At 43.9% G+C, this 12,069-nt stretch overlaps 1 protein-coding gene across 6 annotated transcripts in view; it reads left to right on the top strand.

Annotated features, from left to right (window-relative positions):
• The window catches only part of Dab (DAB adaptor protein), a 112,612-nt gene that overhangs the window by 26,378 nt on the left and 74,165 nt on the right, over window positions 1–12,069 (top strand). For all 6 annotated transcript variants that reach the window (XM_071662955.1, XM_071662956.1, XM_071662952.1 and 3 more), the window contains one exon: window positions 10,167–10,931. In XM_071662955.1, the coding sequence (XP_071519056.1) occupies window positions 10,167–10,931 (765 nt within the window). The remainder of the gene's footprint in view (window positions 1–10,166; window positions 10,932–12,069) is intronic.

Raw genomic sequence — 12,069 nt, 5'->3', positions numbered from 1 at the left:
GAAATGCTTGATTTAAGATGCGTCATTCTCAGTTTTCTTGTCTTGAAGGTTGGCAGAGTCCAGCCTTCCGTTGTCTTTCAGGAGGCAGTCAGTGTTCGTGTGGTGTGTTGTGCTGGCCTCACTGTCCTACAGAATTCATTGCTTCTATTTGTTTTCCTTATTTTTTTTGTGATGTGCTGATGTTCATTTGTGTATTTTGTACGTGTTTTCATTTCTCCCTTTCCTTCCCAGACGAAATAGTTGAAACTTATCTCTTATATATCGTGTTATATCCAGTAGCCCAGTTGAAGACTTGGTCAGTGTCCGAATATAATGTTCCATTGTCTTGTACGCATAAGGGTCACGTGTTGTACAGATGTGGTGTACGTGTCTGTTCTGGTGGCCTCCGTACATCATGATAACAAGAGCTGTGGTTTGCGTGTGTACCGTTCATGGGTGGGAGGATGAGAAACACCAGGGGTGCAAGGTTGCTCCCTGAGGAACAGCTTCTTTATATATATATATATATATATATATATATATATATATATATATATATATATATATATATATATATATATATATTCTCCATTTCCCGTATTAGTGAGGTAGCGTTAAGAACAGAAATGAGCCTAAGAGAGAACATCCTCACTTGGCCTCCTTCTCTGTTCATTCTTTCGGAAAAGCAAAAAAAAAAGAAAAGAAAAAAAAAATGGAGGGGAGGATTTCCAGCCTCCCGCTCCCTCCCATTTTAGTCGCCTTTTACGACACGCAGGGAATACGTGGGAAGTAATCTTTCTGTCTTATCCCCAGGGATATATATATATATATATATATATATATATATATATATATATATATATATATATATATATATATATATATATATGAGTATATACCATGGGGGCAGCAGAAATCATCCACATTACAATAATAATTTGCGATTCGTCTGTCAGGGTGTTGTGGTTCAGTCTTTCTACCTTCCCATGTTACTCCTGTATTTTGGATAATCTTTTTATATGACATTATGATTAGATCTGTCAAGTTCCTGAGCGCGACGTTACGACCTTTGAGCACGAAGGTATTAAGGACAGCAAATACTATTGTAGCGACGTTTTTAGGTACATGACAATATACAGTATTGAAATGATCGTCATTGCCTATGCATGTTAAGTGTTTGATTTACAAGCTTTAGAATGAAAACCTTACTTGTGCCAGGCGAAGTGTTGTGTGTGCAAAGATCTTTAGTAAGGGACTCAGGTTTGTGTAAACGTTTACTTGGCAAGCGACTAAGGTGACATCCAAGATTAGCGTTTGCAACAGGTTAGTGAAGACACTTACTGATCCAAGACACAAGTGCTTGCTTCAGTCTGTGGTAGTCCAAGAAGATGTAATATTTGTGTACATTTGTCCCTGATGCCTCAAATGGTTGTACATAATATAATTATGAATTTTAAGATCCTCATAAATTATCTCTGTTCTCAAATAACCTCGTATCAGACATATGAAGGTGATATGCCCTAATAATATATATATATATATATATATATATATATATATATATATATATATATATATATATATATATATATGTGTGTGTGTGTGTGTGTGTGTGTGAATAAGGTGATGAAATATATTTATATATCATGACTAACTTTGATTCGGGAGTCGCTATATATTTATCATGATTATGGCGGCCAATGTAGTGGTATCTGAACTTTGGTGGGCGAAATAGGCAGTTACAAAGCTAACATGCAGAATAAGTTGGTCAAATAGGCAGGTACAGGAAAGACAGTTAGGGACTGGTTGCCGAAATAGGAAGTTTAAGTATTGGAAGGTGAAATGGGGTACATCCAGTACCGCTAATTGGGATGCGAGGCCGATCTCCCAATTCGCCTCCCGACCTTGGCGTGCCTGCTGGGTGGCGGCGGCTATGAAGTACAAAGTAAGCGAGGCTTTGCAGGGGTCAAGACTCCTCCATGTGTCACTCAGGAACTACTTAACCACTTGTGTATATCTCCAGCTGTTGCTCGTATATTGTCACCGTTGTGCTCCAGCTGTTGCTCGTACATTGTCTCCTTTTCCCCAGCTGGTGATCTCACACGACCCCCTCATCTCCAGTGTGTGGAAGTGGAAGGAGAAAGCACTGGTTGTGGAGGCAAAGATAGGTTTGTTTTGTGTGTATGTTAGTCCCAGCGGTGTGGTATGGATGAGACTCATGTGTAATAAGTGCAAGTTACGGAGAGGGTGGATGTGCTGGATGTAGAGAAGGTAAGTGGATGTGAAGAGAGTTGATCGAGTAAGGAATGAGAGAGAGAGAGAGAGAGAGAGAGAGAGAGAGAGAGAGAGAGAGAGAGAGAGAGAGATGGTGGTAAGCTGAGTATGCTTGAGAATGATGTGGACGTACGGAGTGGAAGGGGGAGGAGTGTGGCGAGACAGACTTAAGAGGATATAGACGTCTGGAGTGAGAGGGAACAAGAAGGACGAAATGGAAGGATGGAGTGAACGAACCTCTTGAGTTTTTGTGGCCTAAACTGCTGCTTCTACTACTACTACTACTACTACTACTACTACTACTACTACTACTACTACTACTACTTCTGCTACTACAACAATTACTACTGCCATTATCATTATCATTGTGACTTATTAAGGATTTTCATTATTATGTTTTTATCACCTTAGATAAAGAAGTTTATTTAAGCGTAAACAAAACAATTGAAATACACACAGGAAAAGGCCGTATCTTAAACTTTTAGAATATATAGTTTGATTTTCCAATGAACTGAATATTGTGGCGGATATCTTACCTGCAAATGATAGTCATACTGATGATAGATGTGGGTGAGTACGGATGATAGTACTGTGGCTTGTTCCTGGGTTAACATGACACATTGCTTCAATAGACTTTAGTTCTTGTTTTTTATAACAAAATGAACGTTCAACTTACACTTTCTTCTACCCACAGTAGGAGTGGAAACTGTGGTTTAATTCCATATAGAATACGAAATATTTTTTTTTTTCTATCTATTTTTTGGGCTTGCTTTGGTGAGAAAAGTTGCAATGAACTTTAAAATGGTCTGGAAATTGTAACACGTGTTTTTGGATGTAATAGCAATCGGTAACAGAAGGTCATACATGAAGCCTGAATCTGTTTCATGCGTCAGATACAACAAACACAAAATTCATGAAAGATACACTGTTCCTTCTTTAGGAAAACTAGAAACGAGAGGGGAGGATTTCCAGCCCTCCGCTCCCCTCACTTTTAGTCGCCTACTACGACACGCACGGAATACATGGAAAGTATTCTTTCTCCCCTATCCCCAGGGATATATATATATATATATATATATATATATATATATATATATATATATATATATATATATATATATATATATATATAACAGTAGAAGTTTGTCTCTTTACATCTCCTGTCTCTTGTGTATGTCACTTAGGAACCTTTGTAGTAATCCTCCACAGGAGTTGCTGCCGTCTCGCTCTTCCATCTTGAGAACATTTTCAGGAATGAGTCAGACGTGTGTGTGTGTGTGTGTGTGTGTGTGTGTGTGTGTGTGTGTGTGTGTGAAGACTAGCCTAGCACGGGCTCTTGTCAATGACAGACCGATCTCACATGGCGGCCCATGTAGGCTCTTAGGTGGAGGTTTGTATTTTGTGAAATGTGATGAATTGCTTCGTCCCAGATATATTCGGGAATCAGACTTGAATCTGAACGGCTGATTTTCGAGGATTGCAAGCGCCATGGCGAGCGCAAAAGTAGCAGCCGCTCGTGACGTGGATGGGAACGCGGCTTGGCGGCTCCGCGGAGCATTCCACTCGCCAGTCGAACTTCTGGCCTCTGCTACGTTGATGAAGTGATGTAGAGTGGTCTTATCCCGTGGGTTGTTGGGTGATTGAAGGTCACACACACACACACACACACACACACACACACACACACACACACACACACACACACATATATATATATATATATATATATATATATATATATATATATATATATATATCTGTTTATCTTTGTTGAGTCTACCATTATTATGTCTTGTAAGGATGATACCGTGTTAGTTTTCCGTAGGTAACTTGGGGTGCGCCGTGATGACACGTCTCGAGAGAGAGGGTGGTTGTGGCGAGGCTCTCGCATACCTTATGTGGTTATTCAGGAGTTTCCAAACTGCTCCTCCGTGACGGGTCGATTCATGAATTAAAAACTCGAGAGGATTTTGGTTGAGGTTGTTGGTCATGAAATGTTTTCAGGTTTTTATACAGTAAACAGCGAGTTTGTGTGGTCGTTGGTTTGAGTGCATTTAGTGGTGTCGGAAATGATGCTACGCGGTGTATGTATCTTATCTAATCTGTAAGTTGAGTACATCCGGTTACGCTAGATGTACTCTGTTGTAACAAGATGTGAAAATGTTGCCGCTGAAATCAGTGTAACACACGAAATTCGTGAAAATACATGTGACATTTGAAACCCAAGACTGGTCACCACACTGCCAACACCCATCAGAAACACTGGGGTGTACAGTGTTTTAGGGTCAGGTCAAAGGCAAGTATGTCACCCGAAGTGTCGTACCGGCGTCGCTTGAGAGTCGTACCCAAGGGTCGTACCGTTGTCCATGTTGTTGTTGTTGTCGTAGGTGAATGGTATTATTCACTGAATCTTGCTGCTGGAATGTGACATGAATGCAGATGTGCAACGTGTTGGCTTGCTTGGCTCACACTGCCAGAGAGAGAGAGAGAGAGAGAGAGAGAGAGAGAGAGAGAGAGAGAGAGAGAGAGAGAGAGAGAGAGAGAGCATTTGCCGTAATGCTCGTACTTATGTGATTAAGTCGATGTACTCAAAGGGGTTAAGCCATCGTAGTCAAGGGGTTGAATCGTACTTTTCAAGAGGTTAAGTCGTCGTACTCAAGAGGTTAAGTCTTCGTTTTAAGAGGTTAAGTCTTCGTACTCAAGAGGTTAAGTCGTCGTACTCAAGGAGTTTGATCGTAGTTTTCACGGGATTAAATCGTCGTACGCATGGTGTTAAATTATTGCACTCAAGGCCCAGGTCTTTAGGCATAGGTAAGCGCCACCACCCGGCTGGTGTGGTACACTATGTGTACTTGTCAAGGTTTTCCACAAATATCTCCGCTGTACCGACCTTAGTGTGGCCGATGGTCGGAGGCTCCACTCTCACAATTTCAGTTACCTGTAAACGCTGGGATGATGTGCCATATATATATATATATATATATATATATATATATATATATATATATATATATATATATCTTTTAAACTATTCGCCATTTCCCGCGTTAGCAAGGTAGCGTTAAGAACAGAGGACTGGGCCTTTTCTGGAATATCCTCACCTGGCCCCCTCTGTCCCTTCCTTTGGAAAATTGAAAAAAAAAACGAGAGGGGAGGATTTCCAGCCCTCCGCTCCCTCCCCTTTTAGTCGCCTTCTACGACACGCAGGGAATACGTGGGAAGTATTCTTAATCCCCTATCCCCAGGGATAATATATATATATATATATATATATATATATATATATATATATATATATATATATATATATATGTAGTATTCGCCATTTCCCGCTTTAGCGAGGTAGCGTTAAGAACAGAAGACTGAGCCCTTGAGGGAATATCCCCACTTGGCCCCCTCGTCTGTTCCTTCTTTTGGAAAACTAAAAACGAGAAGGGAGGATTTCCAGCCCCCCGCTCCCTCCCCTTTTAGTCGCCTTCTACGACACGCAGGGAATACGTGGGAAGTATTTCTCACCTATCCCCAGGCGCGGAAGACAACGACAAAGCAAAATAGATAAATAAATAATATATATATATTTTTATATTATACTTTGTATAAATATATATATATATATATATATATATATATATATATATATATATATATATATATATATATATATTTATATATATATATAGGGCTTGTTTAGACGTATCGTCAGGCATTAGTCTTTCTTACGAGTCCCTGGTTATTTTTTTTTTTTTTTCTAAACCAGAGGATCATTGACGAGTTTCACGAAGAATAGGGGATCCTTCCCCAGTTTCAGAAGAAATAGGGGATACTTCACCAGTTTCAGGACCCTTTATCAATTTTAGTAGGAACCAGAGAGTCATTGGCTAACCCTTGGCCAGATTCAGCGAGAACCAGAAGGTCCTTCTTGATCAACCCATAGTTTGGTTACAGATGTCACCCGCCACCAAGCCCTCCACCACCACCACCTCCACCACCACCCATCACTTCCCTCCAGCATGACGGTTCTTCACGCACCTTTTCCCACATTAGCATATCCACCCCTCATGCTCACTATTCACACCCTCCAGGATCCCTAACGCTCGCCTGCCAACCCCACCATTAGCGAGTCTACCTTCCTCCTCCCTCCCCCCGTCCACCATTATCGTCCATTCCTTCCCATTTTCATTTCGCCCAATGAAATGAAACCACAAGCTTTGCCCGTGAGTATTAGAATTCTGTGTCACTTCCCAGCCCTGGGAATTATTTGAGAACTCTGGGAAATAGTTTTCAACGGAGTTTTCCTCTTTTTTATTGGTTATTTGGGTTTGTAGCTTGGCCATTATGATGACGCTGGTACCTAGTCTGCCTTAATGAAGGGCCTCGTGTGTGTTCAGTTGGTAGATACAGGCACCGTACAAGGTAGGTCAGTACCTCTATACATGGACAGTAATGTATAAGGCAAGATGCAGAGGTGGACTGAGGGACCCATGTGTTTAGCACCAAGATTCATACGTTGAATCTTGTGAGGCAGTTTGGTGAATGTATGAATCTCGCCGTTCCCCTGGACGACCGTGTCACCCTCCATAACAAGTGGGGTCATCATCATCATCAGAGGAAAGCCCCTTCTAGTTCAGACATCGTGCAGTGTGTGGTTTCAGGAGTGTCTTGCGAGTGTGTTACCGTCTCTCTTCCTGAAGTTATCAGAATCCAGCGCACGATCTCTTCTGAATGTTTCAAGAGCCCAGCCTACCGTCTTTTCAGAAGGCTCTGAGAACCCAGCCTGCCTCTCTTCTGTGAAGGGCTAGGCAGTCTGGTGCCAGAGGTGAAAGTCACATGTCTCGCTGTGCTTCTTTCACACTTGTTGTCCCTGATGAAGCGGTGTCTGTACGAGCGCGCGCGCGCGCGTGTGTGTGTGTGTGTGGGTGTGCTCTCAGTGTGGCTTGTGATCGTTCCCCTCATAACTAAGTACTTGTGACGTGTTTCACTCTCACTGCTGTGCGTTGTGTTTACAACCGCCCGGTGAAAGACGTATTTGAGGACCCACTGTAGTGTCAGTTATGCCTCAGATGAGATTGTTCCTATGTTACCATGGACACGAAGCTGTGGTTTGAGGTCATGGATGAACGACTAGTCAGAGGTGCAAGTGTCCGCTTCCTCAAGGGAGCACAGCTGTTTACCACGGGAGGGTCAGACATCGCTTGCTGTACACGCTATCGTGATTTTGTTATGGACGGGAGAATATTCGTCCTCAGCTTCACCAGTTATTCCTATTATTACGTTTTTTTTTCACGACGTGAGGACCATGATGATATTCTCTAGCGGCTTGCGTCCAAGTCAGTTGCCAGTCGCATCAGCGTTTTGATCTCTAATTCCAACATCAGTTTTGTGGCGGTAACCAGACAGGTCAGCCTGAGAGGACTTTTCGGTCCTTCATAGCTGAAGCTGTGTTGCCAGGAGCTGCGTAAGCTGACTGTCGGTATAAAGTCATGTCATTACAACATCAGATTCTAAATGATTAATTTGAACGCAAAGATGTCACTGCTTCTGAATATATATATATATATATATATGTGTATCTAAAAATAAGAAAACGGGAAATGCGAAGTGTCATGTGCTTTCGTATAATTACACCGTCAGGACTGAGTATAGATAAAGAAACCCAGAATCTGATATACCAGCCGCCACTGGGCGGGGCCGGCGAGTGAATTAAGGAACAGGTGAAGGAATGAGGGCACCGGTCACCTTCGACGACCTCACCTCACTCAAGTTACAAACTCAGGTTAACCTTTGTTGTAGAAAACATATTTACACTTTTTAAGGTAGAAAGTTCTATGATTTATACAAACCATAGTGATTCCTATTTATATCTCTACTATGTTTGATAAGCGACGATTCAACAATATTTCTATCCATTGCAGATACATTGTATAACACTGCTCTAGTCGATTCTGTGACCAGTCTTTCAGGTGGACAGATATTGCCTGAGATTCTTGACCATGCCTAACGCTGTCTACATGTTCTTTAACCCTGATATTAAGAGCCTTACCAGTTTGACCAGTGTAAGACTGACCACACTCCTTACAGGGGATATTGTACACACAGCCCCTCTAGGAATTTACAGAATTTCAGACAAGACTTTCTCTAACCGTATTATTATTATTGCTGAAGACTACAGTAATATGAAAAGTTTTAAACAAAGTAGGAACGTTCAAGTAAGTAATCGTATTAGACAGTCTCTCGACAGCGTTCAACCTAGAGAACCATTTGTAAAAAGAGAGAGAGAGAGAGAGAGAGAGAGAGAGAGAGAGAGAGAGAGAGAGAGAGAGAGAGAGAGAGAGAGATGAATCTCACGAGCCTTTTCACAGATGAGAGTTGGCTTATTGAACATTGATTGCTACTTTTGCTTTATGTGCACCATGTGTGTTTGTGTGTGTGTGTGTGTGTGTCCTCACTTGATGTCCTTGAATGGAGCTTTGCATACTGAATAGAACTCTTTCGTTTTTTGTTTTCGCTAATGGCTTCTACTTTTCTCCTTTTTCTGAATGTCTTATAATTTCATACTTAGGTTCGTCCTCGTCACTTCCTTTGACTGGTTTGTTTTCTATTGCTGGCTGAGGTGCATCCCATTGAGTAGGACTGCTTCTCATTTTCTTCTGTTGAGAGAACGTCGGTCTCGAATGAGTCGAGGCCTCTGGCAGTACAAAGGAAAGCAAACGCCAACATACCACTGGGTTCTTTCCTGGCTGTGTGGCGGTGGTGTTGGAAGACATGAGAAACATTAACGGTGGATGACAACAACAAAAAAAGTGTTTGGAGTGCATTTGTGGCCAGCCATTCCAGTCATTTTTTTTCTAATGTCTCGATCCTGAGTCCATATGGGGCAATAATGGTGGAGTTCAAATTCACTGCTTCCACCCAGAGTAATGGGGGTATTTTATTCTCTGGTGATGCAGTACCTACAATCTTTTGTACACGTATGGAGTTGTGATTTTGAATTAAACGAGATAGTGACATGTATTTACCGTGTATTACGTGTGGAAATTAGATCTAGCATGATATGCGCTCTGATTGGTTCAGATATGATGTGCTGATCTCTGATTGGTTCAGATATGATGTGCTGGTTTAGTGGGAAGTGCCCCATTGGTGCAGGTGTTCGTGAGTGCCTCATTGGTTATCATTGTCAAGGAAAGATTTCTACAAATCTTAAGCGTATAAAAGGAATGATATATATATATATATATATATATATATATAATATATATATATATATATATATATATATATATATATATATATATATATATATATATATATATATATATATATATCCAACCATCTTGCCCAAGGAGCCTCTTCTATAGGGGGACTTTATCAGTGCACAGGACACCAGCCATGTCCACCAGGTGTGTGTGTGTGTGTGTGTGTGTTGGATGTGATCTTTGATATATGTTAGTTGGAATGTTTTTGAGTGAGTGGTTGGCCATTCAGGTTGACGAGAAGGTGCGACGTGGATCCATTCCTTTCTGGGGTTGAAAAGAGTGACGATATACGTGTGTGGTGATGTAGACACCGTCTTGTGGGTGACCTAGGGTTCAAACTGTGTGATGTAATGCTGTTTGTTTGTTGTTGCTTGTACAGTGATTGTCAGGATGTTCTTATGTGTTTGTGAGGTCATCTGTCTGTGTGAGGACTCGTATGCTGTGGTCTGTAAAAGGTGATGGAAAGTCAAGCAGGAAGGTAATAAGAGTTGGAGAAAGAACTGCTGCTTGGAGAGCTTGATTGTAGAGCCTGAAGATTGGCACACTAAGATCGCTGGATTTGGTTTGGAATAACATATATGTATGAGTTATAGATGATGGTGGTGATAGTGTGGTTGTGCTGAGTATTATGTTTATTTTTGTTTTTTCTGTGTTTTGCAGGCTGTGGGGCTGACGTGGGTGGCCGGGGTGGTGGTGGTGGTGGCGGGGTAGAGGAGGAGAGGCAGCAGCAGCAGCAGCAGCAGCAGCGGGACGACGACCAGGCCCCACCGCCACTCCCCACACGCCCTCCGCCGGCCTTACCCCCTCGCCTTCTTCCCCCGGCCGCTGCCGCACCTCCGCCGCCTCTGGTCAGGGAAGGCTGGGCTCGCCTGAGCTGGGTGGCGCCGCAGCCGCAACAGCAGCAGCCCCCCAGGTCCCCGCTTCACCCAGACCATCCCCACCACCACCACCTGCTCCATCGCCTGGCCAAGAAGAGCCTCTCCCAGCCGCAGCTCCACCTGCTGCAGCTTCAGCTCCAACAGCCGCAGGCGCAGCAGCAGAAGCCTCACCTGCGGCTCCACCGGAGCCTGACCGGCGGCGGCGGTGCGAGGAAGGAACAGCAGCAACAGCAGGTGCACCTGCAGCAGCAAGAGGAGCAGGAGCAGCAGCGGGCGGTGGTGGTGGTGGCGTCGGAGAGCCTCCTGCTGAAGACTAGCCCCAGCGGTAGCAGCAGTAGCCTCAACAGCTGCACGAGCAGCGGCAGCGGCACCACTCCCTCCTTCACCACCACCGCCAGCAACGCCACCAGCATGAGCGGCTCGGGCACCTCGGGTGCCTCCACCTCCTACAGCACCATCAGGCGGGGACTCAAGGCCACCACCTCCAAGCTCATGGGCGCCACCACCTCCGTCAGGAGACCCCACGCCCTCCCGTCCGCCCTCCAAGGTACGTTACCTTTGTCAACTTTCTCCTTACGTCTTTACCCCCTTCACTGCACGCACATAGGTTGTAGGCGCAGCGCAAAGTGTAACGTGAGGGGAAAAATGTTAAGTAAGGGTCAAAGATTGCGACGTAAGGGAAAATGTATAGGGGAATATCGTAACGTAAGGGAGGCATGTCAAGACGCTTGGGGCAGTGGAGGGGTTAAGGTAAGTCCCCCGCTACATCCTAGGCTGGAAGGTTCTGGTCAGATGGTACCAGACCAGCCAGGATGATATGGTGGTCAACGTAGGTAGCAGCCTGCGGGTTGCGTTCTCTAACAGATTGGTGAAGCAGAGGAGTAACACGGCAGCTGTTGCAGGCAGACGACCTGCCAGAGCAACGTAAAGTTTACCTAAGGTAGTGTCCCACTACTACTACGTACACGTGTACACCCGAGGAAGGTAAGTCCCACCTACACCCTACCATCGGATACCACAAGGTAAGTCCAGTCTGCACTACACTACACTCATGGTGTACTACAGCCCCAGTGTCCCCAGTACACTTCACTCTCATGGTGTACTACAGTCCCCATTATCCCCAGTACACTGAACACTCATATTGTACTACAGTGTCCCCAGTACACTGTACACTCATGGTGTACTACAGTGTCCCCAGTATACTCTACACTCTCATGGTGTAATCCAGTCCCCAGTGTACTCAGGTTTATGTACTTAGATGAACCTGTCTGTTTGATGAAGTGTTAGGCGTCTTGACTGTTCATGATGATTTGCCATCAGAGATAATCAGAAGTGTTATGCCTCGTCTGTTGCTGATAATTATTTGCCACCAGAGATAATTTGATGATGCTCTGGCTCACTCACCATCCCATAATGTCTCCGGCGGCATTGCGTGTACATCTTGACTCCAAGGTTTCGGACGGTAGCATCGGAGTGTATGAGAATGCTTGAGCACGACGCTACGACCGTATTAGGATCAGGTCAGAGGCCATGCCATTTTTCCCCAAGGGTCGCATTGTCGCACTTAAGTTGTCGTCGTTAAAAGGATTTCGTGTCGTGGGAGTTGGCCACACTTAGGATAGTCGAGTCGTACATGACACCTTCGGTCGTTCTCATAATCTCCCTCCCTCCCCTCATCCCCACCT

The sequence above is a fragment of the Panulirus ornatus genome, chromosome 6 (genome assembly GCF_036320965.1).
Source record: "Panulirus ornatus isolate Po-2019 chromosome 6, ASM3632096v1, whole genome shotgun sequence".
Lineage (NCBI taxonomy): Eukaryota > Metazoa > Arthropoda > Malacostraca > Decapoda > Palinuridae > Panulirus > Panulirus ornatus.
The sequence above is the reverse complement of the archived record's forward strand: the minus strand, read 5'-3'. Positions and strand labels throughout refer to the sequence as shown.